This window comes from Sander lucioperca, chromosome 5 (genome assembly GCF_008315115.2).
Source record: "Sander lucioperca isolate FBNREF2018 chromosome 5, SLUC_FBN_1.2, whole genome shotgun sequence".
In the NCBI taxonomy this organism is placed as follows: domain Eukaryota; kingdom Metazoa; phylum Chordata; class Actinopteri; order Perciformes; family Percidae; genus Sander; species Sander lucioperca.
Window position 1 is genome coordinate 10,989,909 of NC_050177.1, and position 24,563 is coordinate 11,014,471.

Sequence of the window (24,563 nt, forward strand, 5' to 3'; positions counted from 1 at the left end):
TAGAATTCCTCATGGGGGAGACAGAAACGCACTATAGCTTTAAACTGTTAGTGTGTATCTGGTTTGACTTGTTAATGAAATGCTACAAATATGTAACACAACAAAAGAAGTGAATTTAGGATAGTTATGTGGTGTGTCTAAGTTTAATGAGTAGTGGAAACCCTTTTGGAAAGATGCGTGACTCCCAACAGGAAGTTTAATTTTAGCTTCGGACAGAGTCAAGCTAGCTCTTCCCCCCGCTTCCAGTCTGTGTGTGCTAAGCTAAGCTAAATGGCTGCTGGCAGCTGCTTTTACCATACACGCATGAGAGTGGGATTGATTTTCTAAATTAACTCTCGGCACGAATGAAAACCAAAATGTCAAACTTTTCCTTCAACCATCATAAGTAAAAAAGAGATTGACATGTCTGTATCTGTTATTTCTGAGGGTTGAGTCTACTGATGTACCATTTAAATACTTGTTCTGTTGTGTCCTGTGCATGTTTCATTACCTTTTATACTAAACAATGTTCAGGTGTGCTTTGTTGTTTAATTTGTGAGACATTGTGCTCAGCAGATATTTATCTGTGTTCATCATTGAAGTAAGATTAAAGTCCCAACAACAAAGGGATTCATTTCGTAGAGTCACCACTTTATTGCACATGATTACATTTACACACATACTGTGCACCACAACCTCACAGTGTGGCGAGACTATTTACAGCTTCTCCTTCTTTACATCCTTCTGTCTCTTCTCCTCTTTCGACTCCTGCTCTTTGTCCTCTCCGTGGGTGATCACATAACACAAGATCTTGTCGTCAAGGTTACAACATCTAGAAGAAAGTTTGAAAACATCTGATTTACCGGCAAGCAAACAGGTAAAGTTTTTTTTGTTTTTTTTATCCATAACTCTTGTGATGAAGAGAGCTGTCAGGTTTGCAGAAAGATAAAGATCAAACATGCTATTACATCTATAGAGAAATACAGAGCTGGCTTTTGCCATTTCAATTAGCACATCAGAACAGGGAGATAAGTGCGGTTATGTATCATTGTCATATATTCCACTCTGGCCTCTTTATGCACCCTTTCATCTGTGCTTTGCCTGCCTGTTTCTGTCTTACTCCACAGCCTACTGATGTACCCCATCTCCTCCTCCTCCTCCTCCTCCTCCTCTGTCTGTCTCTCTCTTCTTGTTTTTCCTGTCTACTGAACAGAGACATGTTGATATGAGGCCCGCTTGCATGGCCACAAGGGAACAAGTCTGGTGCTTTTGATCAGCTGCAAGATCAGACATGTCCACCGCTCCCCCATGTACACTCCAGTGACTGATCATGCAGTATAATGGGCAGGCACAGACAACCAAAGATGCACACCCACACATGTTCTTTCTGTAGATCATATAAGCATGGCCACACGCACATACATACAAACAAATGGACGCATGGTGCATGTGTTGGCTCTGCTCACAGTGGGGTGGCTTGTTTGCTGGACACGAGGGAGCAAGAGAGAGAGATGGTGTGTGTGATTTCCCCTTTCTTGCCCTTTTTTTTTGCCTTTGACAGTAAGATGGATGATTGCAATCACAGGAGCCATCAGTGAGACAGAGTGGAGGTCTATGGGGCAGTGAGACACAGCCATGGGAAACCAGCCGTCAGATTACTGCACCGTGCTGCTATGGGAACACTGCTGTTTATTTGTCTGGGGGTTTTGTTGTTTCATATGCATTTTCCTTTCTCTTTCCCCAACCCCACCCCCTCTTTGTGCAGTCTTTTGATGTACAGAGCATGAAAGCTTCCCCATAAAATACGGGTAGGCTGTGTGAGAGGGAGAGCGTTTACGTTTCACAACATAGTAAGCCTACTGTAAGTCAATATGTCTCTTCAAACCAGTACAAATGTGACAGATTTCATAGCGATTAGACTGGTCTCTTTGATCCCTTGAGAGAATGAGAGGCAGACTTTTCACTCCCCAGTCAACGGATGTTTTTAAGAGAAACATCTGTTGCTGTACAAATGAGATTACTGAGTCTCTCGCCAGGGGCCATGTAGGTTATGAATGGCACTGTTAGTGAAGAGGGGGTCTGGAAGAGAGCAGAGAAGGATCTTTGTAATAAGCTGTAGCTGGTAGTTAAGGGGTTTAAATCAAATTAAATTGCCTCAGATTCTAGGTATTCATCAGCGCTCACCTTCAACTAGTTCAACAGTATCGCCACCGCCGGTACCTTTGAATCACTATCGCATATTGATACATTCAATATTTCACCTTGTTGCCAAGCAACAACTCACCTCATCCTCTGTAAACTTGTCAGCCTGTGACATGAGATGATATTTCATCCTGCAAGAGAGCAACAGGAAAGAAGAATTACTGTTTCCATCTCTTTGACTTTGAATTAACTGTGATCTGTATTTCACTGACCATGATATGCGTTGTTGCATCCTGGAACTTTGGTAGTGATTTACGTTTCTGCACTGTGCAAAGTAATTCATATTCATCTAAGGCACAGTAATTTCTGCGGTGTCTGTGCAAACTGTCCCCCTAGGTACTCCTGTTATTTTTGGGTCAAAGACCTTGAAGGCATTGAGAATCGTCTCCTCTGGGTCACAAAACACAAAAGCACAGGTAAAGCTGCGAGTATTACAACTGTAATCTGTACAGACACGATGTACACCGCACTGACCTGGTTTCACATTATACTTTATGTGTCATTTTCTTAATTTCCATATGTTTTTTTTTAGCAAATGCTAAAGTTTAATACAGAAAATCAAGACTATGAAATATTGCACACATCAAGATTATAGTTGACTGGGTTTCCCTTTGAGAGACAATACAAGCAACGCTGAACTTTAAACTTGGCTGAAACTAAGCATGAATAAATGATCAATATCATTTAAAACAATAGCACAAACCAAACTAAAATCAAATATTTCAATATTAATTAGGGTTCCCAGTCGAAGCCAAGTTACAGTTTTAGTGTAGTGTACGAGAAAAAAAAGGAAAACCCAACTACTAACATTAGATTCTATGAATCTATTTTATTATCCATTATGCACTCGTGTTTTTCAGCACTGCACACAAAACTGATAATAGATTTAATATGAAATAAAATTGCTGATATATAAATAAATCTAGTGAACATCAGAATTCCAATTAAAATAATCAAAGTATTTCTGGAAAGTAAACTAACATTGATTAGAAGATAAAGGCTAAAAATGCACACTGCACAATCATCACAACCTTGGAACTAACTTACCTTTGAGTTATTTCCTCCTAACATGTTTAGGAATAAAGTGAAGTTGAGGGGTCTCGAACACTCCATCATCTCATTGAGCTCATTGTTACCAATGTGAAGGCGACCTGCCATCAAGCTTCACACTTCTGTGATCGATGTAGAAACATTGTAAAATAGTAAGAGTAATTACAGTGTAAATAAACAAGTCAATGTGAGATATAGATTATGCTGAAAATATTCTCAAATAGAGCATGTTATGTGGAAATCTAAATCCAGTCATGCTTTTCAAATCTGTGCCTTTACGACTAATAGCTAATAAATACTCACCCAGGCACAAGTGTCCCTTAGGTCGCTCTTTTTGATGACACTGTCTCTGTTCTGGTCCATGATGGTGAAAGCATGCAAGCTGAGGGCAGTTACACAGGTTACCATGAGAGGCAGTACAGCGCCACACAAGACGGAAAGAGATAGAGTATTATATGAACACAGCATCTGTCCGGTCTGGTTCTGCTCCAACAGACGGCTGTTGGAGCCTCCTCCTTCTTGGCCTTTTTGGGTGCATGTAACAGAACAGATGTGTCCCATGAGAGAGGAGGTCCACAGTGGTTCCCTTGAGTCAGACCAATGTGAGGTGGGACTCAGCCTCAGTCAGCAGAAACACCAAAAACATACACAATACACAAACAGTCAAGTAGCTGATTATATTTCTGTTGTATTCAACCTTTTTTTTTCCCTTGATCAAAGATGATATCCAGTATCAATTTACTGACCAGAAATTGTAATAAAATGGGAAGCAATGGTTAATAGCAATTTAACGAGTGCAATAAACATGCTAGATATCCTGTACAGCCTCTTAATCATCAGGCGGATCTTCTTGCAGTCTTCTTTGTTATCAGATGAGCACTAAAGAAACAATAAGGGGAGTACCCTTTCTTTATACTGTATAATACTAGGTCAACTGTCCAGCACCTGTTCTGTCCAAACAATAGAGGCCATGCTGTACATGCTTCCCACAGCAGAAAGGTATTGAATAAGGACACGTCAAACAAGCTTCAGAACATGTAGTGGATCTATATTTGAAAACATAAAGAGTGATTGTACTCACAGTAACTAGATATGCTTATAACTCCTTCATGTACATGAATGGGATTATGACAGGGATGAGGGGTCTGGATGTTCTGGCCGTCTGAAAGCATTACTGCTGATAGATGTCAGCGGTTTCAACAGCTGTTGAGGCATCAGCTCATTTTGGGATGCAATATTATTCGCTGCTCTTGTGCCTGCAGGAAATGCCTCATTTGGCAGTGTAAAGTGTTAATTCTGTGTCAAGGCACTAACTCAGAGGTGTAAATTTAAATGATCCACATCACAGCTTCTGATTCCTATCAAGTGACATCTAAAGCGCGCATGTTCACCTCCTCCTCCATTCTCTTATTTTCTGTCTTATTGCTGTAGTCTAAGCTATGACAATATACAGTATAAAGGATAGTAAAAACATCAGCAAAATGAACAAGGCTGTGTAAATAGCAACGCTTAATGAAACAATAGAGGATGTGCATGTTAGTACAGCTGTCGTTCTTTCTAACAAGTCGTGCAATAAGTATGAACAAAGAGGTCAAACAACACCTTTAAAGTAATTGAGGCCAGTGTTGCAATCAAGTGGCCAATGATGTGCAGACTCAAGGCAAGCGCTCGGAGTGCTATTTTAGGGATGCATGGCCTACTATAACACAAGCATCAAACATATGTTGATAAACAGTATACCAGATCCAGGGATGATCAACATAATTCAGTGCTAACCCCACAGGTACACACGTAAGAGATAAACAGGCAGGTATTCATGTACTTTCTGGAGTTGTCTGGATAATGCCTCCCTGAACTTACACACAACAGGTTACACATTCATTCACACATTCCCTCTGAATACATTCTTTACCGCAACCCTAAAGCCTGCTTTTTTTCATCTTTTCATCATCTATCCCACATCATATTTTCTTGATATTAGCCTACTAATGACCACTTTTCAAAAAAAATGTTTCATTCTACCTTTCAAGCCCTGATTTCCATTTCAGCTGTGTGTAAAAGTCACCTTGCAAAGGTGGAACTTGCATGAGATAATGTAGCCTATCACAGTTAACATTTGATCACCTTTATTATTTGTCAGTAAGTTGTTTTGTAGCACCATACAACTTCATGCTAAAGTTGAAAGTGAGGATTTTGACGCATTTGGCAAGCAGAAACACTGTTTACTGCGATGAATCATCTCAAGCTAGTCTTGTCTTTGCAAGCTCATTTGTCTCATCAGCGGACATTCAATTAGGCGTAATGTAAAAGTTGAGTGTACAGTGAATGCAAAGTTTACATTTTTTGGGGATAGGCACATGTACAAAATCCATGTTTTGGATTTCAATTAAAGTGATATAAATCAAATGAAATCAACAGTCTCCCAGACAATCAGGGGTGCTTGCTGATAAATTGATGATTTCATCAGGTGGACAGTAAGTCCCACTGTCACAGACAGTCTCTCAGTTCAATCAGGTGCGTGAGGTGATTCTGCTGTTTTCACGAGTGAAACCATCGTGTCAAGTCTTCAACCACGTCGGTTCTGCCTCTGTTCCTCCTCACCGCCCTGCAGGCCGTACAGTAGTGTTCAGCCCAGAAGGTGGGCTGGTGCACGCTGTAGCTCCCTCTCCAGTCCAGGTGCTGCCTCAGCCGAGCCGGGTTGCGCCTCAGCATCAGCAGGTACCGGGCCAGCCCTCGCACTGTGGGGAAGTCGTCCACGTGGATGAAGGCCTCGGGGGGCAGGAAGCGCTCATAGTTCTGCCTGGAGGGACCAAGGACCACCGGGATGGCACCGGCCCGCACCGCGTTCCACAGCTTTTCTGTGATGTAGTCGGTGTGCTGCGAGTTCTCCAGCGCCAGGTAGAACTGGTACCGTCCGACCAGCCGCACCACGCTGCCGCCGCTGTCCTCCGGTAACGGCCGACCCGCGCGCCCGAACACATCCACCTGGATGTACCGGCGGAGCTGGTAATATAGGGCCACGCGCGCATGGGACTCCGACCAGTTGCTGATGACCCAGGCCAGGAGGCGGGGCCGGAGGAGGTGTAAGCGCGAGGGTGCGCGGAGCGGATGAGCAAAGCGGTTCTGGAGACCATTGGTTCTATGTTCACGGGGGCGCAAATACCCGTACGGCAGAAAAATATCTGAGTCTGTCCGGTAGGTCATTGTGAGGTTAAAAACATCCTCAAAGCGCCATAGTCTGGGTGTGTGCGCGGGGGACTCGTAGTTCATCCATATCCACTTTTGCGCACGTGGCCGCGGTTCCTGTGGCAGATCAGCGGTGCCGCTGGCAACTTCCCGGTGGTGAATGATCACAGCGTCAGCCTGCGGGTACGCGCGCCCGTCGTCGGTGAGCGTGCACCCGCCGATCTGATAGAGCGCAAAGCAGTCCGGCAGTTTGCGGTACCGACCGAATGGATGCGTCCATATCAGGAGGGTCGCCCCGCTGTTCTCCTCAGATACTAACGGTTCCAGCGTCAACGGGTCCGGTAAGTAGAGCAGGCAGACTCCCAGAAGGAACAGAAACCCAACGCTGGCCACGCACACAGAGGAGCAGGTCCTTTTGAGAACAAGTACACCAAATATCTCCTGCTGGGACAAACCTGATCCCCTTGTGATTGTGGAGCGGCCCGCTGCTCTCCAATGAGCCCCAATTCCCATCGACGCCCTTCAACCTGCAGTTCCCCCCAAAGTCCAAAAACCTCTTACAGAGGTCCCCTTGGTCCACAAAGTAGTAGGCTAGGCCTAGGTCAGTTCACTTGTCAGGAAATGTAGAGGACAAAAATAATTGCAGCCTGCTGACACACCTTTATGTCCTCCAATTTCTCGTGATTATGTGAGCCTGAATGAGGTAGGGTGAGATAAAGAATCCAAATAACATTAGGTCAGATTGTTAAGACAGTTGAGCCACTGCTTCCATCTGTATTGTTGTCGCCTGGCCTATCTGTCCTCCTCAATGGTCAAAAGAGAGTAAAAAACATTTGCACCGGGGAGGTAGGCTATGCTCGAACATTTTGACGTGGCAGCGTTGGTCTGGGTTCCTGTTACCGGTGAATAGGGCTTTTGTGCGGCCTGCTGACGGTCGGTTGGCCTCCCAGGCACTTTTAAGTTGGGTAAACACTTTGGACCAGGGCGCGGTGCCCTGCTGATGAAGTAAGCAGAGGTCATTTTGTAAAGCAAAAGACATATTTTAATTTAGCTTGTAAATTACTCTCTTTATAAAGGCACATTATTTTAAGATTGAGGCCTGGAGTCAATATAGAAGTATATAGGGTTTGGAGAATTGGCAAAACTGGAGCCTAAATTAGAGTGATAGCCAATAGACTCATATTACATTAATTAGCAAATAAACCCTTTAGATCTAATGGGTTGACTAATGAAATCTTTTTCGACTTGTCAAGATAATAAACCCAATCTTCCATTTCGCCCTACATAAACGCTACACGTCATTCACCACTAGGTGTCTCCCTATACAAGCACAAAGCCCCCCCCTGTGAAGTGTCCCGTGCAGCCAGTGTTGTGTAGTGACATTGGACTTTTTCTCAAAACATGCATGTTTAATTTGGCCAATGAATAAACATTTCATCTGGAAATTAGGCAAGCAGCAGCGAGGCTTTGGAAAGGTTTGTCTTGAATGTTTTACATGACCCAGCATTACACCCTCTAACCCAAAAATCTTAAATGTCTCACCGTTTTAATTTGGTGATCTAACCTAAACAAATACAGGAATAAACAAATATATATATATATCTCAGATAGGGACACATTATTCTCTGTGATAAAGGATCAAAAATCCAGATCGTCGTTATGTGAATACATTCTGATCAAAACTAATGAAAAAATGATGAGGCGGCAGAGTTGGAAATCCTGTACTGTGTTATGTCTGATCTCTGGTGGGCAGGAAAAACACAGCGTGACTGGGACAACATTATTCCTCCCCGCAGACAGAGGATGTCATGAAGTCTGAGTGTGAGTGGAAAAAATGGCAGACAAGGAGGAGTGGGAGGAGATGAAGCAAGAAGCATGTGTGTCTCCACTGGGTCCTCCTCCTTCCTGTTATCCATTCACTTTTCTTCACCATGGAGGGTCTCATTGTGTGTTTGTGTGAGTGCGTGCATGCATGTGTGTGTTTCTAGTTATCCCCATAAGAGGTTTTGTATTCTTTCTGCATTATTTATGCATATATTATGAGTTTTGTTTTGTTTTGCTTCTTTCAGTTCAATTTTGCAAAAAACCCACGGAAATATTTCTGGAAATATGCTGCAATTAAAGTTGCACTGATTAGTGATATGGTGGCATTTTGTTCAGCTCATATTACAGCCAGGGTGATACACAAAGCTTGACGTTTATGTTTGCTCCATTTTTCCGCTTTTTTCATGCTATAAAAACTTTTTTCTTTGTCATCAAGCTCTTTCATTTGCTGTTTCACACCTCGAATCTCCACAAACAGATCAATATCATCTTTCTCTTCTTCAAACATCACTGCAGGAACGGGCCACATGTGGGGCTTCTCAGGTCATTTTATATGGACAGTGTCTACCATCTTATGAGGATTAGGTGATGATTAGTGTTATTACAGGGCAAACACACACACACACACACACACACACACACACACACACACACACACACACACACACACACACACACACACTTTGCAGACAAAAGTTTTCTCTAGCTTTGTACATTTTCCAATCCCATGTTTTCTGCAACCTTCCTGTTTGTCAGAAGTAACACTGTGTATCTGTGTGTGTGTGTGTGTGTGTGTGTGTGTGTGTGTGTGTGTGTGTGTGTGTGTGTGTGTGTGTGTGTGTGTCATACCAGCACAGAGAAAAGCATTCATTTTTTGATGGGACCCCCAGGTCTTCACTCATCTTCCCTATTGATTTTCTCTTGCTTTCCTCTTTGCACTCCCAGGGGATGGGATGTCTCAATTGGTCCCGGCCAGTGAAAGAGAGTGTGAGCGATAGACAAACAAGATAGAATATGAGGGAAGGAGAGAGAGCGCGAGAGAGAAAACCCCCCGAAAAACATGGCGAAAGAAAGAGGAGGTAGCGGCAGGAGGGGCCTGCGAGCTCCCTGATCACAGAGGCCCTCGCCGACCCCTGACCTTGATCATGACCCCAGAGGTTACCCCAGAGGTCAGAGGTTGTGTGAAAGTACCACTGCGGCGATTCACTCCACTGCTGGCTGATGATGATCTTATGCAGCCTCCCCAGCCTGTCTGACATGATCAGTGTTGCTCTCTGCCTGCAGCTCCCAAGGGCCTCGCATCCATCTCTACGCCGGCCACACAAGACCCGCTAAAAGCACCTTGCAGGCAGAGTCAATGAGCAGCAGGACAAGGGACACAAACACAGAAAAGTGGGAAAGCTAAAGGACAGAATGGCTGTTTTATTTTCTACCCTGTAGCTATGTCAGGGCATAATATCTAGTTGTATAATGCCACTGACACAAAGAATGTGTGTTTGTGTCTCCATATTTAAACTTTAACCAAATGTACATGAACTGATGAGTCTTTTTAGAGGCTAAATCTGTGTGCCCCAACATGTTCTGTATGCTGTACAATAGTCAAGAACAATTTACGCTGTGTTTTTCCCTTCTCTCTAATTTTAACATAGAGTGTAGTAAAAAGACAAGTGAGGGGGAAAAAAACCCTCTCAAGTCATTTAATGCTAGACGTGCATGAGCCTCAGTAGCAGGAACATGATAATTTGTAGGTGGATTGATAACTCAGACTCTTACTTGTTCCGACTTACACTGTGCCCCCCCGACTGCTTCAAAGTAATCCAGAGCCTAGTGAAGCTTCAGTCAAATCTGATGAGATACTGTGTGCTGAAATTCGGAGAGTTTGAGAAAAGCGCCTGCAATACAAAATCAAATGATTTGTAATGTTCATGATGAAGTTTGCATTAAGATCATTTTACAAAATGAAATGATTACTTTACTAGATACAATTTTGCATCAAAACACAGTAAAGGGGCTACATACAAAAAGCATTGATAGAGCCTTACTTGAAGCAGAATTGAATTGAATCAAAGATCTTAGGTAACATACATTAGCTATAGAAACTTTTATTGTTCATCGTATTATAATTTAAGCGCTGCATTTTTGACTAAAATGTCCTTCATTTCTGACGATTTCTTTTGGATGGACGATTATAAAAACTCTTTTAGGGTTTTTAGAAAGGAAAAATAATTTTTTTTTGCAGTGTAATGTCACATGGAAGACGTTATACTCATGTTTCACCACTGCAACAGTGTTTTTGGTGTGTTATGGGCACTTGTATGACACAATAAATAACATAACTACAAAAAAAGTAACTATAACACCTTACAGTATTTAAAACATTTAATCATTGTGTTATCTATAAAGTTCAGCCTTGTTAAATACATGTAAAACATGTCTCAACAAATACCATGCATTTTGGAGTTACCATCAGATGTCATTATTTATTGATAAAATATGAATGAATACTTTTAATTTCATAGTAATATCAGTGCCATAAAAATATACCATGTTCCTTTTAGTTGTGTGTTTTTGTGTGTGTGTTAGTAAGAGAAAACTATACAAACACATCATAATGGACACACTGCAAAGCTTCTAAGCCTGTAGGGATTATCTCAGACCTGTATTTCTGGTTTGGCTTAATGATAGGTAGCATCACAGGTCCTGCAGGCCAAGCCAAGGAAACAGTGATTAACATGGCGGAAAGGGAAAGAAATGAGAGGATTAAACAGGATTCATTGGTTCATATGCAGTATTTAGTCAAAAAAGTATTCATTATGTATTTCATAGTGCAGACCTGATAAAGAAATGGTCACACATCATGCTGCTATATGACTGTTTTCATATTAAGCAGCTGTTCCTATTTGCATGTGACATGCACATGGGCGTCATGGGCAAACAAAATAAAAACTAATAAAATAAGGCAAAGCTATTGAGGCTACACATCAGTTGAGCACTGAGTACCATTCATACTGTTAGAGGAGGAGACACAAATAGCTTCCAATCAAATCAAGTAATGACCTGAAAGTTGAGCTAATTCAAAGCACAAAAATGCCCACCTTTGTACCCACACAAGTGCAGTGAAAGAGCTGTTATTATCTATGGCAAATTCTTGTGTTATTTTTAGTGAATGCAATTTAAGTGCAATGGCTGTAAAGAAATGAAAATGATTAGGGGAAAAAAAATAAAACTATACAATATTATAATAATTATTTTAAAAGCTGGAGCCTCTGAGTGTTGAAGAAAAAAAAAAAACCTTCAGTGTGAATGCAGGCGTTGATTTTCCACACAGCCAAGGCCTCACGATACACTCGACAAGTCACATTTGGGAACCCACAAAATGCTAAAAATGAAAACAACGTGTAAAACAGATGTGTTGCCCTGATAAACCTGAGCAGCTCGGCTCCGCTTTGCAGAGCAATTGAAGGTTGAAGCTGAGGTGTGGTGTGTTTTATGGTGAACAATCGGCACAGTTTGACGCAGGAATTTAGGGCACTCCATACATACATACAGTGTAATTAGAAATTCTTTGCATATCCACAAGCTGAAGGGGGTCAGAGGACATGGTCAGCAGGAGTGACGCCTCAGGAGCAGCCAGGGTTCAGTGAGTTGCTCAAGGTCACTTCAACAACAGATACTACGTATCATTCTGACACTCTAACCACTGGGCTGCCCTGCTGCAGCAATGACTTAACAGGATTAACAACACAACAATCTTATTTGAATAACTAATCTGATTAATATCTGTGTAGCAAAGGAATGCCCTAAAGTAGAATATCAGGCTGGCTTACTTATTCATATAATAAATTGAGAAGATCATAAACCTGGAAATAGCTTGTGCCAGGTGGAAGTCCACTCCATCTTTTACCCATTTTTAAATGGCCAAGTTCAGCAGGTTGTCAGCAGCCCTGCTTTGTTGCATATGCTGAGTTTGTATAGATCCACCATGTTAAAAAAATAAATAAAATAAAACTAAAAATTTTCTTTTTTTAAATGAATTACATTTGGTTTCAATTTATATTTTACTTTTTATTACAATTGCAATTGCCCTTTATACACGTCCATAATGGAACAATACAAAAGCCATTCACTGGGATCCCTTAAACAACTACAAAACATAAACATAAGCTATAGTGTTCATAAATTGAATGTACGGTTGTTGTTTTTTTGGTTAAATGTATGTAATTGTACTGGTGTAAATTAGCAGTTTCAAAAAGGTGCATTTGTTTGAGCTAAAATCCAAGTAGCTGAATGGAAATAAAAATCACTCCCTAACAATTGTGTTTATTTCATTTCTAAATTTGGCAGTCATGCTGATTTTGGAGGAGTAATGATAAGCAATGATCATTGGTGTAATACATACATGTTGGTCTAAATTATCTTACACAGCTCCACATGGCTCAGAGAAAACAATCCTACTGAATGCTTTTTTTTTAGAGAGGCTATGGCTTCCAAGTAGCCTCCTGGCATTATTTTGTATATTTGCTTTCCATAAAACATAGGCTAATGATCACACAAACTACAACCTCAAACATTGACTGATCTGGCGCTCACAATTTCGTGTATTTCAAGGTAATAAAATCAAGAGTAATTTATTGCCAGCTCGGTTATTTACCTGTAATATCTGAATGTTGATAAAAAGCTATTTAAGCAATTATAATGGCGTTATTAAGGCAACACTCCTGTGAGCTGACTCCGTTCCGCACACCAGCTGATATCCGGGTGAGTCGTGGCAGTGATCCGGTCCGGGTTTTCCGGCCGCCCGGTCCTTTCCACTGAACTCCAACCCCCGCGCTCTCTATCAGCATCTCATTCCTGTCTCAATATGTCTCAAGATGGCGGCCAATGCAGGATCGATGTTTCAATATTGGAAGCGCTTTGACTTACAACAACTACAGGTCAGTTTAACCTCTGTTTAAATCGTCTGTCCTCTATTCGCTTCGGCTGTCTTGTCTCTTTCCGTCGCTGTGTTTTGTGTTTTTTTCCGCGGTCGTCTCGTAGGTGTTTCGGAAGAGAATTCAAGACCTCTTCCTCACATTGATGAAAGTGGCTCTCTCGCTGATCAGAAATTGATCCTCTTTGTTCAATTCAACATCGATCGGACACTGCAACTGGGCAAGCCGGGGCGACGCCGCGGGGAAGCGCCGAAATAAAAACAAAACGGCAGGGCTTTGACGAAAAGCTTTCGGCTAGCTATCTTTATTGCGTGTTCTTCAACTTTTACTAGAGCGAGTAGCCGTAGTTAGCCCGACGCTTAGCCGCTGTAAGGTTGGATAATTTGGGGGAAAAATAAGTGCGACTCATTATACGGTGGCGCTGTGGTGACACCAAACGTTGAGACGGGCAGCTCAGACACACAACACCGCTTTGCTTGTGTTTTTTTTCCAGCTTTAACTGTCAAATTGGTAAGTTTAGTTGAATGCGAATGAAAACATTAGCAACCTTATCGGCTAACGGATTTGAAGCAGTTTATATTTAAGTCGTCTCCGTAATTATGGTTGATCAACTTGGCCGTTTTTTTTTCTCGGTTTCCCCTGACGGCAATTATACACTGTGAGGTTTTTTACAGACATTGCCACGTCTGTGGAAGTGGACGGGACGGGACAGTGTTTGTTGACACGATGCAACGAAATAGAATGATAGTAGAAATATGAAAGATCGTGACCTTGTTGATTATGATGAACTCCAGAAATGCCCCAGCCTCACGCACGCCACTAATTTCGGCGTGCACGTTGACGATCCACAGTGAAGGATATGAGAAAGATATTGGGCCTATCCAGTGTATGAATATAGCTAGTGTATATTAGAGCGTGTTTGACCTATCACAAGACATGTAGACAATGGCACTGTTGTGTTTTCCAGTGGCATTTAACGTGCATTGCTGAATTTCAAATCACAATTTATGAATATTAGGAGCTCGGTCGCCGTCGTCATTAACATAAGATTGCATTATGTAGGCTAGCCCAATTATTCATACATCATTTTGTACATCGCGCAGGGTTGGGATTTAAACTTTTATTTAGGTCATGATGCCCCTATGACTGGGTAGACAAAAGGACAGTGAACAAGTCTTCCCAGCGGGCTTTGTGTTGCACTTATGCCACATCATCAAGGCTTCACTTCTCCTATTTATTTGATCCTGTTTGGTCCTCCTACTCGTGCCCCCTTGTTCATGCATTATGTAAAAAAATTGAGACTGCTTTCTCTTTTCTTTCCTCACTATCTATCTCCCACCCCCTTCCTGCCAGCCCCCCCCCCTCCTCCAATCTTCCTCTCTCTCACCTCCCCCTCCCCTCCTTTTAATTTTTTTCCCTCTCTCTTCTATGGCCCTTCACCCGGCTTTCACCCATTTTGCCCCATCTGAACTGGTGTGTGTGTGTGTGTGTGTGCGTGCGTGTGATTTTGTCTGAGATCGGTCTTTTTTGTAGATTGACTGCCAGCACGGACAGTGAAGGCACTGCCAGCAGCCAGGACATGAAAAATGCATCGCATAAGTTTGTGATAAGGCCCTGGGTAATTATGGCAAAGGCCCCTATCACAAGCGATTAGTCAGGACAGTGAATCTGAGCGTGTGCAAAAAGCCTGGCGGTTGGCAGGCCTGTCTGCAGGATAGGAATCAGTCGGAGCTTGTGTGTGTCTATGTGTGTGTGTGCAGAACTGCTTAGAACATCCACTGTCTATTATTGATGACATCTTATTTACTCTCCCTCCCACCAAGAGGCTCCTAGAGGAAAGCCTTTAGAGAAGAACCTGTTTTTCTTATCCACTTTCTGAGGATGATGCAGGGTTAGTATGACATGATTATGGTCTACACTTGGCTTTGTCAGCAATTGCTTTCTCATTTGCTTCTTCCTTGTGATCGAATGGACAGTGTAGATTCACTGTCTGTTTTTTCTGTTAGCGAGGCACCAGCAAAGGAATGTTTTTCTTTTTTTGTTTCGTTTGATGATGAAAATCCAACCCAACCTAGATGTAGGTAGCTTTAAGCCATCATAGCATCTACTCCTCAGGCTCCAACTGCTGATGTTCATTAAAATCCTATTTGATCAGTGTGTCCCATTCCCTGCGTGAGAAACTAGCTAGGTGGTTGTTACAGGACAGAGAGTGCTTTGAAACGGCACAGCAAGCTGTTAACTTGTCTTTTCTGCATGCTTTTTTCCCCCCCCCCCCACCACCACTACAAACACAAATGGGTGCAACAGTGATGCTTTTAGCAAGGTCTCGCACACTTGCAAAATGGATCAGTGATTCAGAGATGATGGCAGGGTGACAGTGAATTACAGATGGAGGAGGTTTTAACGTCTGTAATCCCTGTCCGTCCATTACAGAGTTGAGTTTCTTTAGAGGAGATCATCACTCTTCTGTCCTGTTGTTTTTTTTCTCCCTTTTTTTTTTTTTTTTTTGACCCAGTCAAGCAGTTTGCTGGAACATTGTGTTTCTACTTGAGAGATTGCGCTTCATTACAGGCAAGCCTTAATAAGATATGAGCGAATAGCTGAGGCTAAACCTATACTTTATATTTTCTGTGTAAGCTCGGGAAAATTAAGAACAGACCTTTCTGCTATACACAATTCCCAATTTAGGCCTAATAGCCTACATCTCACCTCATAACATTTCCTGGAACAAAGCACCCTAGAGCCATTTTTGCTTAGCGTACAGCTAAATAGTGACTTAGGTGAAAACTGATCCAGAGCCTGTTCTTATTCACCACCTCCTAATGGGTAAATTTAGGAAAAGGGTTTTGTAAGCTGATCCCGGGGATCTATGGTCAATGGCAACCTGAGTGGTTTAAATCTCTCAGCGACTGGCCCACTGTTGTCTGCAGGAGTTTTAGTGTTAATTTATGAGCTGGTTGTCTGAACTCACTGGTGGGATATTTTTACCCCTCTGTTGCTGCACAGGCTGGGGGAGCATAGAGGAAGGGGCATCACGTCATGCTTTTACTGTAGCCAACCGCTTCTCTGCCCAGTGACAAAACCTGGCATTGGGACTGAGGTTTCACTGTGTGTCGGTGGGTGGTGAGCGACTAAGCATGAGTCAGAGTGAGGGACGAGTGCATGTCAGGTCTTTGGTCTGCCCTCGGTCTACTTTGGTCAGGGCTATGTCATCCTACTTTCTAAGACGTTCTAGTGTGTCCTTATGAACGTCACACTCCATACGACTCAGAGGAATGTGCAGCTCTGAAAAAAACTTCTCTTTATCACCTTATCAGTGGCTAATTCTCACCGGAGGCCCCTACTCCCCAACTCCTCAGCGATTTATTGTACGCCGCAGTCTGGCTTAGTTTTTTTTCACCCTCCCTAAGCTTTGAGGGGTGTCTACACTAGACTCAGTTTATCCGATTTAAAAAAAATAAAAAAAATAAAAATAAAACACAATAAATACATTTCACTCTGAGTCAATACCAGAATATTTATTTAAACAAATTTTCCCACTTTGCAAAATGAATTTTGACCCATGTCATCTGATGTTTGAACAACGGATTAAAAACACTTAACAGAAGTCTAAAAATAGGGGTACCCAAACAGATGGAGTCAGCAGCTCTTAATGCAGGCTTTAAGCAAAGTGTTTGACGAACAGAGATGTTTCTTTATAAAACATGAAGGTGTGGAAGTCTCTGCTTAGGATAAAAATATCACATAAATGTGTTTTTTGTTTCCACAATGTGTAATTTTAGATTCAGCAACACTAAAACATTTAACGAGGCTGCATTTCATTTGACCCGCTTGTAGTTAAGATGGTCTTAATGTTAATACGAAATGCAAATATTGTAATATAAAATAACTAATAACCTCGTCCCCTCTTGTACAGAATAGAAATGCCTAATAATCCTGGTCATACTAGTATACTAATTACTTAGTATTATCATTTAATTATTGTGAAGGTCTATTTTTCTTACCCATAAAACACATTATTTTTTTTATTTCATTCATAAATTGAACATTTTTAATACATGCAGAGATGATACAGTATAATGAGATATGCCTGAAAGAAAACTGGGCCAACGGACACCTTAAAGACTGTAGAGTTACTTTTTGTTGCAGTGACTTTCATGTGTTCTTACACTTTGAAATGAAATGAATCACCACAACATATTGTACATATTATCATGGCAGACTTATTATAAGAAAATTTATGTTGCAGCATTCCTCCACAGACCGATTGTGGACATCACAATATAATAGAGGGGCTTGCTGTTAAAGTATGTTTACTGCTTTCATCTAACTAATACATTTTTACTTTGTAACTTTCCTGCTACTCTGAAACATACTGACAGACTTTTCGGTTTCAGTACACAAGTTATTCCCTAGCCGATATTTTCAAAATATATTTGATGTCTTGGCATGCTCAATAACTAAATCAAATGGTATTACTTAGTGTCAACTGTGCTGACTTCAAACTTGTTACAGGCTGCAGTGTGTACTGTATCCTTAACAGCTAGGATCAGTAACTTGTACCCTTGTCTTACAAAAGCACCACAATGCAGCTCTTTAGTTATGGTTATATTCATAAAAAAACTTTATAAACAAATTTATATTTGGTGTGGCTCCTAATCACCAAAAAATCTTGCAATATTGCTTTCATATGATAGCACTTGACACTAAAAGATATATGTAAATAACCACACAGACAAAACTTCCACCAAACAGCCAGCAACAAGAGCACAGGGGGCAGTTTCCACAGACCTATTTTCAAGTGGCAGGCATTATTTACAGACCCACTTGGAGTCTCTCTCACCTCCAGCATCATAGAGTTTCACTGTATCTCATGACAGAAGCATCCATTATTCTGCTGCTCTGTATTCCAGTAGAGAGAGCTTGGGCTTCAGTGACTGGACACTTCTCTTTAGGCTCACGTTGGAGTATACTGGCTATTTCTACTTGTGAGTTTGAGTGTGATGTCCACTTCATTTATTTAAAAATCAAGCAATACACTTGAAACCGTACCTCGAAGGCCGATGTAATCTTGTAAAGTCTGTTGTTCGTCTTGTAATATTAAGCCTACGATTTGCAGTAAACTCAAATCTTGCATTCCCAAGGGTAAAACAAATGTCTGTTGTCTATAGTTGACTGTTAAAGTAAGAAGGTGCAGACAACAAAACCCACTTGCACTCTTTTGTTGTTGCTTTTGTTTTCATCTTTTTGTCTACCACATATTTGTAGCTATTTCACCTTCATCAAGGTGATCTAATTCAAAATGCCAGCTTTTTTTACATAGTTAATAGTTTTTAAAGGTATGTGACCTACAACCAATTAAACTCCATTGGTCACGTTGTAATAAAGTAGGTCTGCAGCGAACGATTATTTTAGAGCTGCAACTGAAGATTTTTTTTATTTTTATCGATTTAATCTGCCGATTGTTTTCTCAATTGAATAATTTTTTGAAGATGACATCTTCGGATTGCTTTTGTTGTCCGACCAACAGTCAAAAACCGACAGATATTCAGTTTACAATGATATAAAATGTAGAAAATCCTCACGACTGAGGAGCTGCCTGGAACCCAATGACTGTTTGGCATTTTTATTTTTTTTAAGATAATTTTTTGGGTGTTTTTACGCCTTTATTTGACAGGACAGCTGAAGACATGAAAGGGGAGAGAGAGGCGGGGGGGGGGAAATGACATGCAGCAAAGGGCCGCAGGTCGGAGTCGAACCCGGGCCTGCTGCGTCGAGGAGTAAACCTCTGTATATGGGCGCCCGCTCTACCAACTGAGCTATCTGGGCGCCCACTGTTTGACATTTTTACTAGAAAAATAGTTAATCAATTGTCAAAATAGTTGCTGATAAAATGTTCTGTCATTCGAGTAATTTCTTAAATTTTTCGGTAATACATCGTTCTTTCCTGTATTTTTCCATTCTCCAGAGTCATTTTACACTCTACATGAGGTTTAGAGTTAAGTGAGGAAACCTAAGAAATGTGTGGTGAGAATAACTTTGAATAATGACAACTCTGGTCAAAAATTGACTTAAAGCAGCTGAGGAAATATGAGCTGTTAAAAACCATTTGATTGGTTAAGGTGCAGATTTCTGATGACCCAGCAAGCCGAGCCTGGATGAGATTTGCAGTATTTTTGAGGAGCTAAACAAGATGTTAACATGGAAATATAAACGGAGGCAATGGACCAGAAAACGAAATGGACTCCCATTTCCACAAGGTACCACAATGTGATAATTTAGACCAACTGCAGACGGTCGCACACTGAGGGCCAGTGTTTGAAACGGTTTTGACGAGTTTGGCTGAGCGCACTGCTGAATTTGAAGCTAATGCAGAGTTTCATTTTATTCAACAAACATGTCCCTCTGCATAAGCCTTGTCGAAATGTATTTCTGCAGCAAACACTCTGTGGTCTTCAGCTTCTGGTGTAGCCAAGCTATTGGTGAACCACTTGCCCTACCTAATTTTAGTGTTGTTTATCTCACTGTTATCAAGGAAGCTGGGTCTAAATAAGGCCCGATGTGCACAGACCTCATCCCATGTCAACCCATGACTCCAGTATCAGTGTCCTGTTAGATCATTGGCCATAGGTATTGAATTCTAATAGGCCTATTGGTGTGTCCTAATGGTCCAAGTATTGAATTATGATATTGGCAAGGGCTGATGGCCTCAGGATTGAATTATGATATTGGTGTGCTGCAGGCTAATGGTTTTTGGCATTGAATTATGAGATTGGTGCACTTTGATGGTGTAGGGATTGAATTATGATATGGCCTGCTATCTGCTAATAGCTCACTCTGTGTAATTTTTAATGTCAATCATGGCTTCAGTTGCTAGATCCATAGCTGACCTTCAGGCTCAGCCCATCATTCACATCAGAGGGGAACAGCCTTTAACCTTTAGCCTTAGTTCTCACTCCAAATTCTGTTACTCTCTCCATTTCCACTTGCTTTTGTCTTGTGTTCAGTCCATCCAGGAGTTTGTGATTTGCTACCACAGGAATTTTTATTATTCTACAAATTAGGGTTTCGTGTGACTAAAGCAAAGGCGAGCTGTTTATTGTTTAATCCCCTCACTTAGCTTTGAAATAAGGGATGGAACAAACTTTCACATGTCTTTCTACTATTGCTCGGTTGACGGTGTGATTAAATTTGTCCTATTGACTCACTGTGTTAATATAGTAGTTCTGTTTTCCCTCTGTAAATGTATGCATGCATCATCACAGCTATAATATGATGAGATGTTTGCTTGTTTAATGTGTGTGGATTTGGCAATATCATACATACACCACCTTGTGTTATAAAGAGCCTAAATGTCAAAGTAATGGAATTGTAATGGCTCTGAATCTGAGTTAATTTCGTTTCAGTAAGTGTCCACACCTTTGCAGTGTTTATGTTGAGCTCATTCCCATTTTGGTAGTTTGAAAGCAACCAGAGCTGTGATGGTCCTGCTGCCAGCTCACAGAGTAAATGGACGGCTTGCTTCTGTGTCAGCCCTCTAAAAATAACACAGACTGCTGGCTGGGCTCAGCAGAAAACTACCACCGATTATGATGATTCAACTACCCATGTATTCACAGGTGCATGTGTGTTGGATGGGGGTGGTTTATGCTTAGCAAATTGTTCTCTGCATTCAGTAAGACATTCGCTGCATTAGTTTTACGTTGTAGAGTCAGGCGAAGTCAGTTGAGGAAGTGTACGCACTGACCGCTTCTGTTTGTTTTCAGTTTTTGAGGCGAAATCGACTTATTATCTTATCGTCTTATTCAGGTGTGGTGAACCAAAATTGTTGTAATGCTTGATATGCAAATTTAAATTGTTGTGGGAATCAGATTACATTTTTTAACTATTAGCACCCTGCTATTATTACTGCACAGGCTTTGCCTAATGCAAGATTAAGAAAAGTAGGACAAAGTGTGTGTGTGTGTGTGTGTGTGTGTGTGTGTGTGTGCTTGTTTTACTATATTCGTGGGGTCCAAAACCGGGGAATACAGTATACTTGTGGGGCCCAAAATGCTGGACCCCACAAGGTTAAAGGGCTGTTTGAGGGTTAAGACTTGGTTTTAGGATTAGGGTTAGAATTAGGTTATGGTTAGGGTGAGGGTAAGGGTTAAGGTTAGGCATTTAGTTGTGATGGTTAAGGTTAGGGTAAGGGGCTAGGGAATGCATTATGTCAATGACGGGTCCCCACAAAGATAGTGAAACAAACGTGTGTGTGTGTGTGTGCGTCAAAACATGGGGAATTCTATACAAATGAGACAGTCCTATATCTGTTAAATTCATTGGACGTCCTCAGACGATACCTTAACCTCTCCCTGGCATTTGACCCGAGCAGCTGTCGGACTGGAGCCAGGGTTCAGAGGTGGTATGACCCTATAGACCTCAGGATGACCTGGGCTGTCTGACTGGTCTAACCTTTAGAGCTAACAGATGATGGCTTTACCATCTGTCTAGCCTTTTAACAGGTCTAGCCTCCTTGAACTTGAACTTGTTCGCATGTGGAAAGAAGAAGAAAATAAACAACTCAAGAAGGGAGAAAATGATCTCACAATTAGCCCAGGCTGTTTTCCTATGCTTATGTATTTGTTTTATTTTTAAAAGGATGACCAAGTGCGAGGTGAGAAGTTTCAAACTGTAGACTTATTTGTGAATAATTTGTGAGCTCCCGCTTGGGATGGAGCAGTCTCTATATGGTGTATGCCCCCAGTTGAAAAGCATAAAACTGGATGTACGTTGCTAAACTCTGTAGCCTGCTGTCTCGTTTTTTTAAAAGTGAGAGTTGTCCTCTTGAGGATGGGGGAAGGGGGAAGGGAATATGTGTTTAGTAGACACAGGCTCATCCGCTGACTGCTGTTTGACCCTGAGTTCAGCGGTATGGTTATTAATAGGCCCAGAGGCCTCAACTTCCAGGAGGCCCTCTGATCAGCTCCAGATGTGGAATGAGAGAGGACAATTGTACGTTAGCCTATCCATGTTTCACATGAAGCAGAAAGTAGGGAGATAGGTATTTGGTGAGACTGATAAAAAGTGAGGGAGGGAGGAAGGGAGGGACAGGAGACCTTTCCACAGCAGGAGTGTGTTTTGTGAGTCTTTGTTTTCATGTGTGTGTGTTTTTTCGTTTATTACACTCTCTGCCCTCAGACCAAAAGACCATAAAAACGTATGGCATCACCATGGTGACCATAATAACTACCTATAAAACAGCGTGTAAACTGTGAAATAAGACAAACAGACCAGAACAGCCCTGACTGGCTGGCTGGCTGACTGAATGGCTGCCTTCCGCCATAAAACTATTTGAGAGCCAGACTGAAGGAATGCCTTGGAGGCTGCTGTGGCTGTCACGACACATGAAAGGATTAGGGCTGTGTGTTTTATCTCCTCTTTATCTGATGGTAATGGATAAGCTGAGTGTAGCCTATCATCTGACGCTTGGGCCGGGGGTTTGATGTTTTAGTAGGGTGACGGTTTGTTGAGTTGACCGCTTTGGTCTATTGATTGCTGTTTGATGGTTTTGATATGTAGGCTGTGTGGAACAGGTCAAGTCTTTTATGCAGTGGAGGCTCCAAATAGCTTTTAGCTGTCCTTCACTCCTCCCATTACTCTAGTGGTTTGTTTGATGTTTGTATCAATCAATAGAAAGAGCCTGAGCTCTTACACATGCTCCATCCTACTTCCCACTGAGCTCAATTCCTCTTCCTTCATTGTGTAGACTTTATATCACATTCTCTCAACACAGAATAAATGATATAATTACAACCCATTACATAGCCTAATGCAAGCTAATTATTCTGCCATTACTGTAAGGATTAGCTATGCTCATTCTCTCTTTCTCACTGTGTTTCTCGGCCTTTTCCTCTCAAAAGCCGTGCAAGCAGAGCAGAAAAACTCGTACTCATAAAGGCTGAGTAAGACTTAGCCCCAGGACATGCTCTGTTGACGTTGATCGTTAGACCATGGGTGTCAAACTCAGTCAAAAAGAGAGGCCATGCCAGAAAATAGTGACGGCATGTGTTGGACACATTAAAGACTCCAGATATATCTAACCTAATAGGCATTTTCATACACGCTTTTGATTAATGCGTAGAAGTCAACACGCTGCTTTTATAGGCCGTGGCACAACTCCTGCTGATGTGTCATCATCAGGCGTCTAGAAAATTACTAGATACAACAGATAGACAAGGCTAAATTAAAATGTGAAAAAGGGCATCATGCAGAGCGGGGATTTAATGTACCAGAGGCACATGAGAGTGATTCAGACCTTTTTCACTGTACCGTCACTGTGCCAGTAGCATGAAGCTGCTTGTAGTCCTTAAATGGAAATCTAAGTGAATTACAACAAATCAAATGGGCTAACGAACTGAGAACAGATCAAATCCTAACTAAGTTAGAGTAACTTTGAACACTACTCCATTGCCCAGGGTCATAGACTTTCTAGGCCAAAAAGACCAGCTCGCCTATGGGTGTAGGATGATGAGTGGATGTCTACAACATTGCTAGCCTGCACCTGTGACCCTGTCGTTATCCCCCCATAGTTACGTGCATGCGCATTTGATGTCATGTAAACTAATGGCGGCGATTTCAATTGCTTCCCGAGTCCTTGGGACCCAGGCTAGCACATGTGCTACAGGGCCTGGAGAGCCCCACTCTTCTTCCAGACTTGATTAATCCCTATCGCCCCTCTCCATGATCGCAGTTTCCATTTTTTTAGTCCGTATCTGTGCACTCATCCCCTCCCCAATCTCCTCTCACTGGCACAGAATGGCTTCCTGGCAGAAAGGAGGCATTAATTCAGGGATGAGAGGTGTGATACTCTCTCCCACCCTCTCTCTCGCTCTCTCTCTCTGGTTCTCTCTCTATCTTTCCTCTGTTTGTAATGCGTGGCCTTTATCGTAGCTGAAACAGCTCACTACCCTCTGATCCTATCGCAGATCTCAATATCCTAGCCGTTCCACCCTGTAAACGCAGGGATGAAAAATCTTGCCCTTTCACCAATGCATTACACCCTAGCATATAGCCATACCCCTCTCCTCCCATTGCACCCTCCACACCACTCACCCTTTGTGACACAGGCCTCCAGCTAAATCCGAACTCTGCAAAATGAGACCAAGTGAGCTGCACTTCCTCCACGCCAGAAACTATCTTAGTCTCATTATATTTGTATTTAGGCTCAGGCCTGGCCTCTGAAGCCCCTTGTCAGACAGTAGGTCGGGCAAAATAATGACTAGCTCTCAGTAAGCTTCAGGAGAGTTAAGGCTTGGATGTTGGGGAGATAAAACAACAACCAGTCTCTCAGCAGAGAAACATGGATCAATACAAACGAGGCTGCGGTGTAAAAAGCCTGTTTTTGATCTA

General features: G+C 42.0%; 2 protein-coding genes across 6 annotated transcripts in view; one reads left to right on the forward strand and one right to left on the reverse strand.

Moving 5' to 3' along the window:
* Positions 1–5,501: 5,501 nt before the first annotated feature.
* LOC116047688 (alpha-(1,3)-fucosyltransferase 4-like) lies at positions 5,502–7,463 on the reverse strand. The gene has a single exon (XM_031296612.2). The coding sequence runs from the start codon at positions 6,928–6,930 to the stop codon at positions 5,770–5,772; it is 1,161 nt and encodes a 386-aa protein (XP_031152472.1). The 5' UTR covers positions 6,931–7,463; the 3' UTR covers positions 5,502–5,769.
* Positions 7,464–12,970: 5,507 nt separating this feature from the next.
* Positions 12,971–24,563, forward strand: part of cux1b (cut-like homeobox 1b) — a 65,142-nt gene continuing 53,549 nt past the window's right edge. For 4 of the 5 annotated variants that reach the window (XM_031296609.2, XM_031296606.2, XM_031296607.2 and 1 more), the window contains exon 1: positions 12,971–13,175. In XM_031296609.2, coding sequence (XP_031152469.1) covers positions 13,113–13,175 — 63 coding nt within the window. In that variant the 5' untranslated portion in view covers positions 12,971–13,112. Of the gene's footprint in view, positions 13,176–14,822; positions 15,064–24,563 lie in introns of those variants that run through there. The other variant, XM_036001541.1, reaches the window with a different exon arrangement.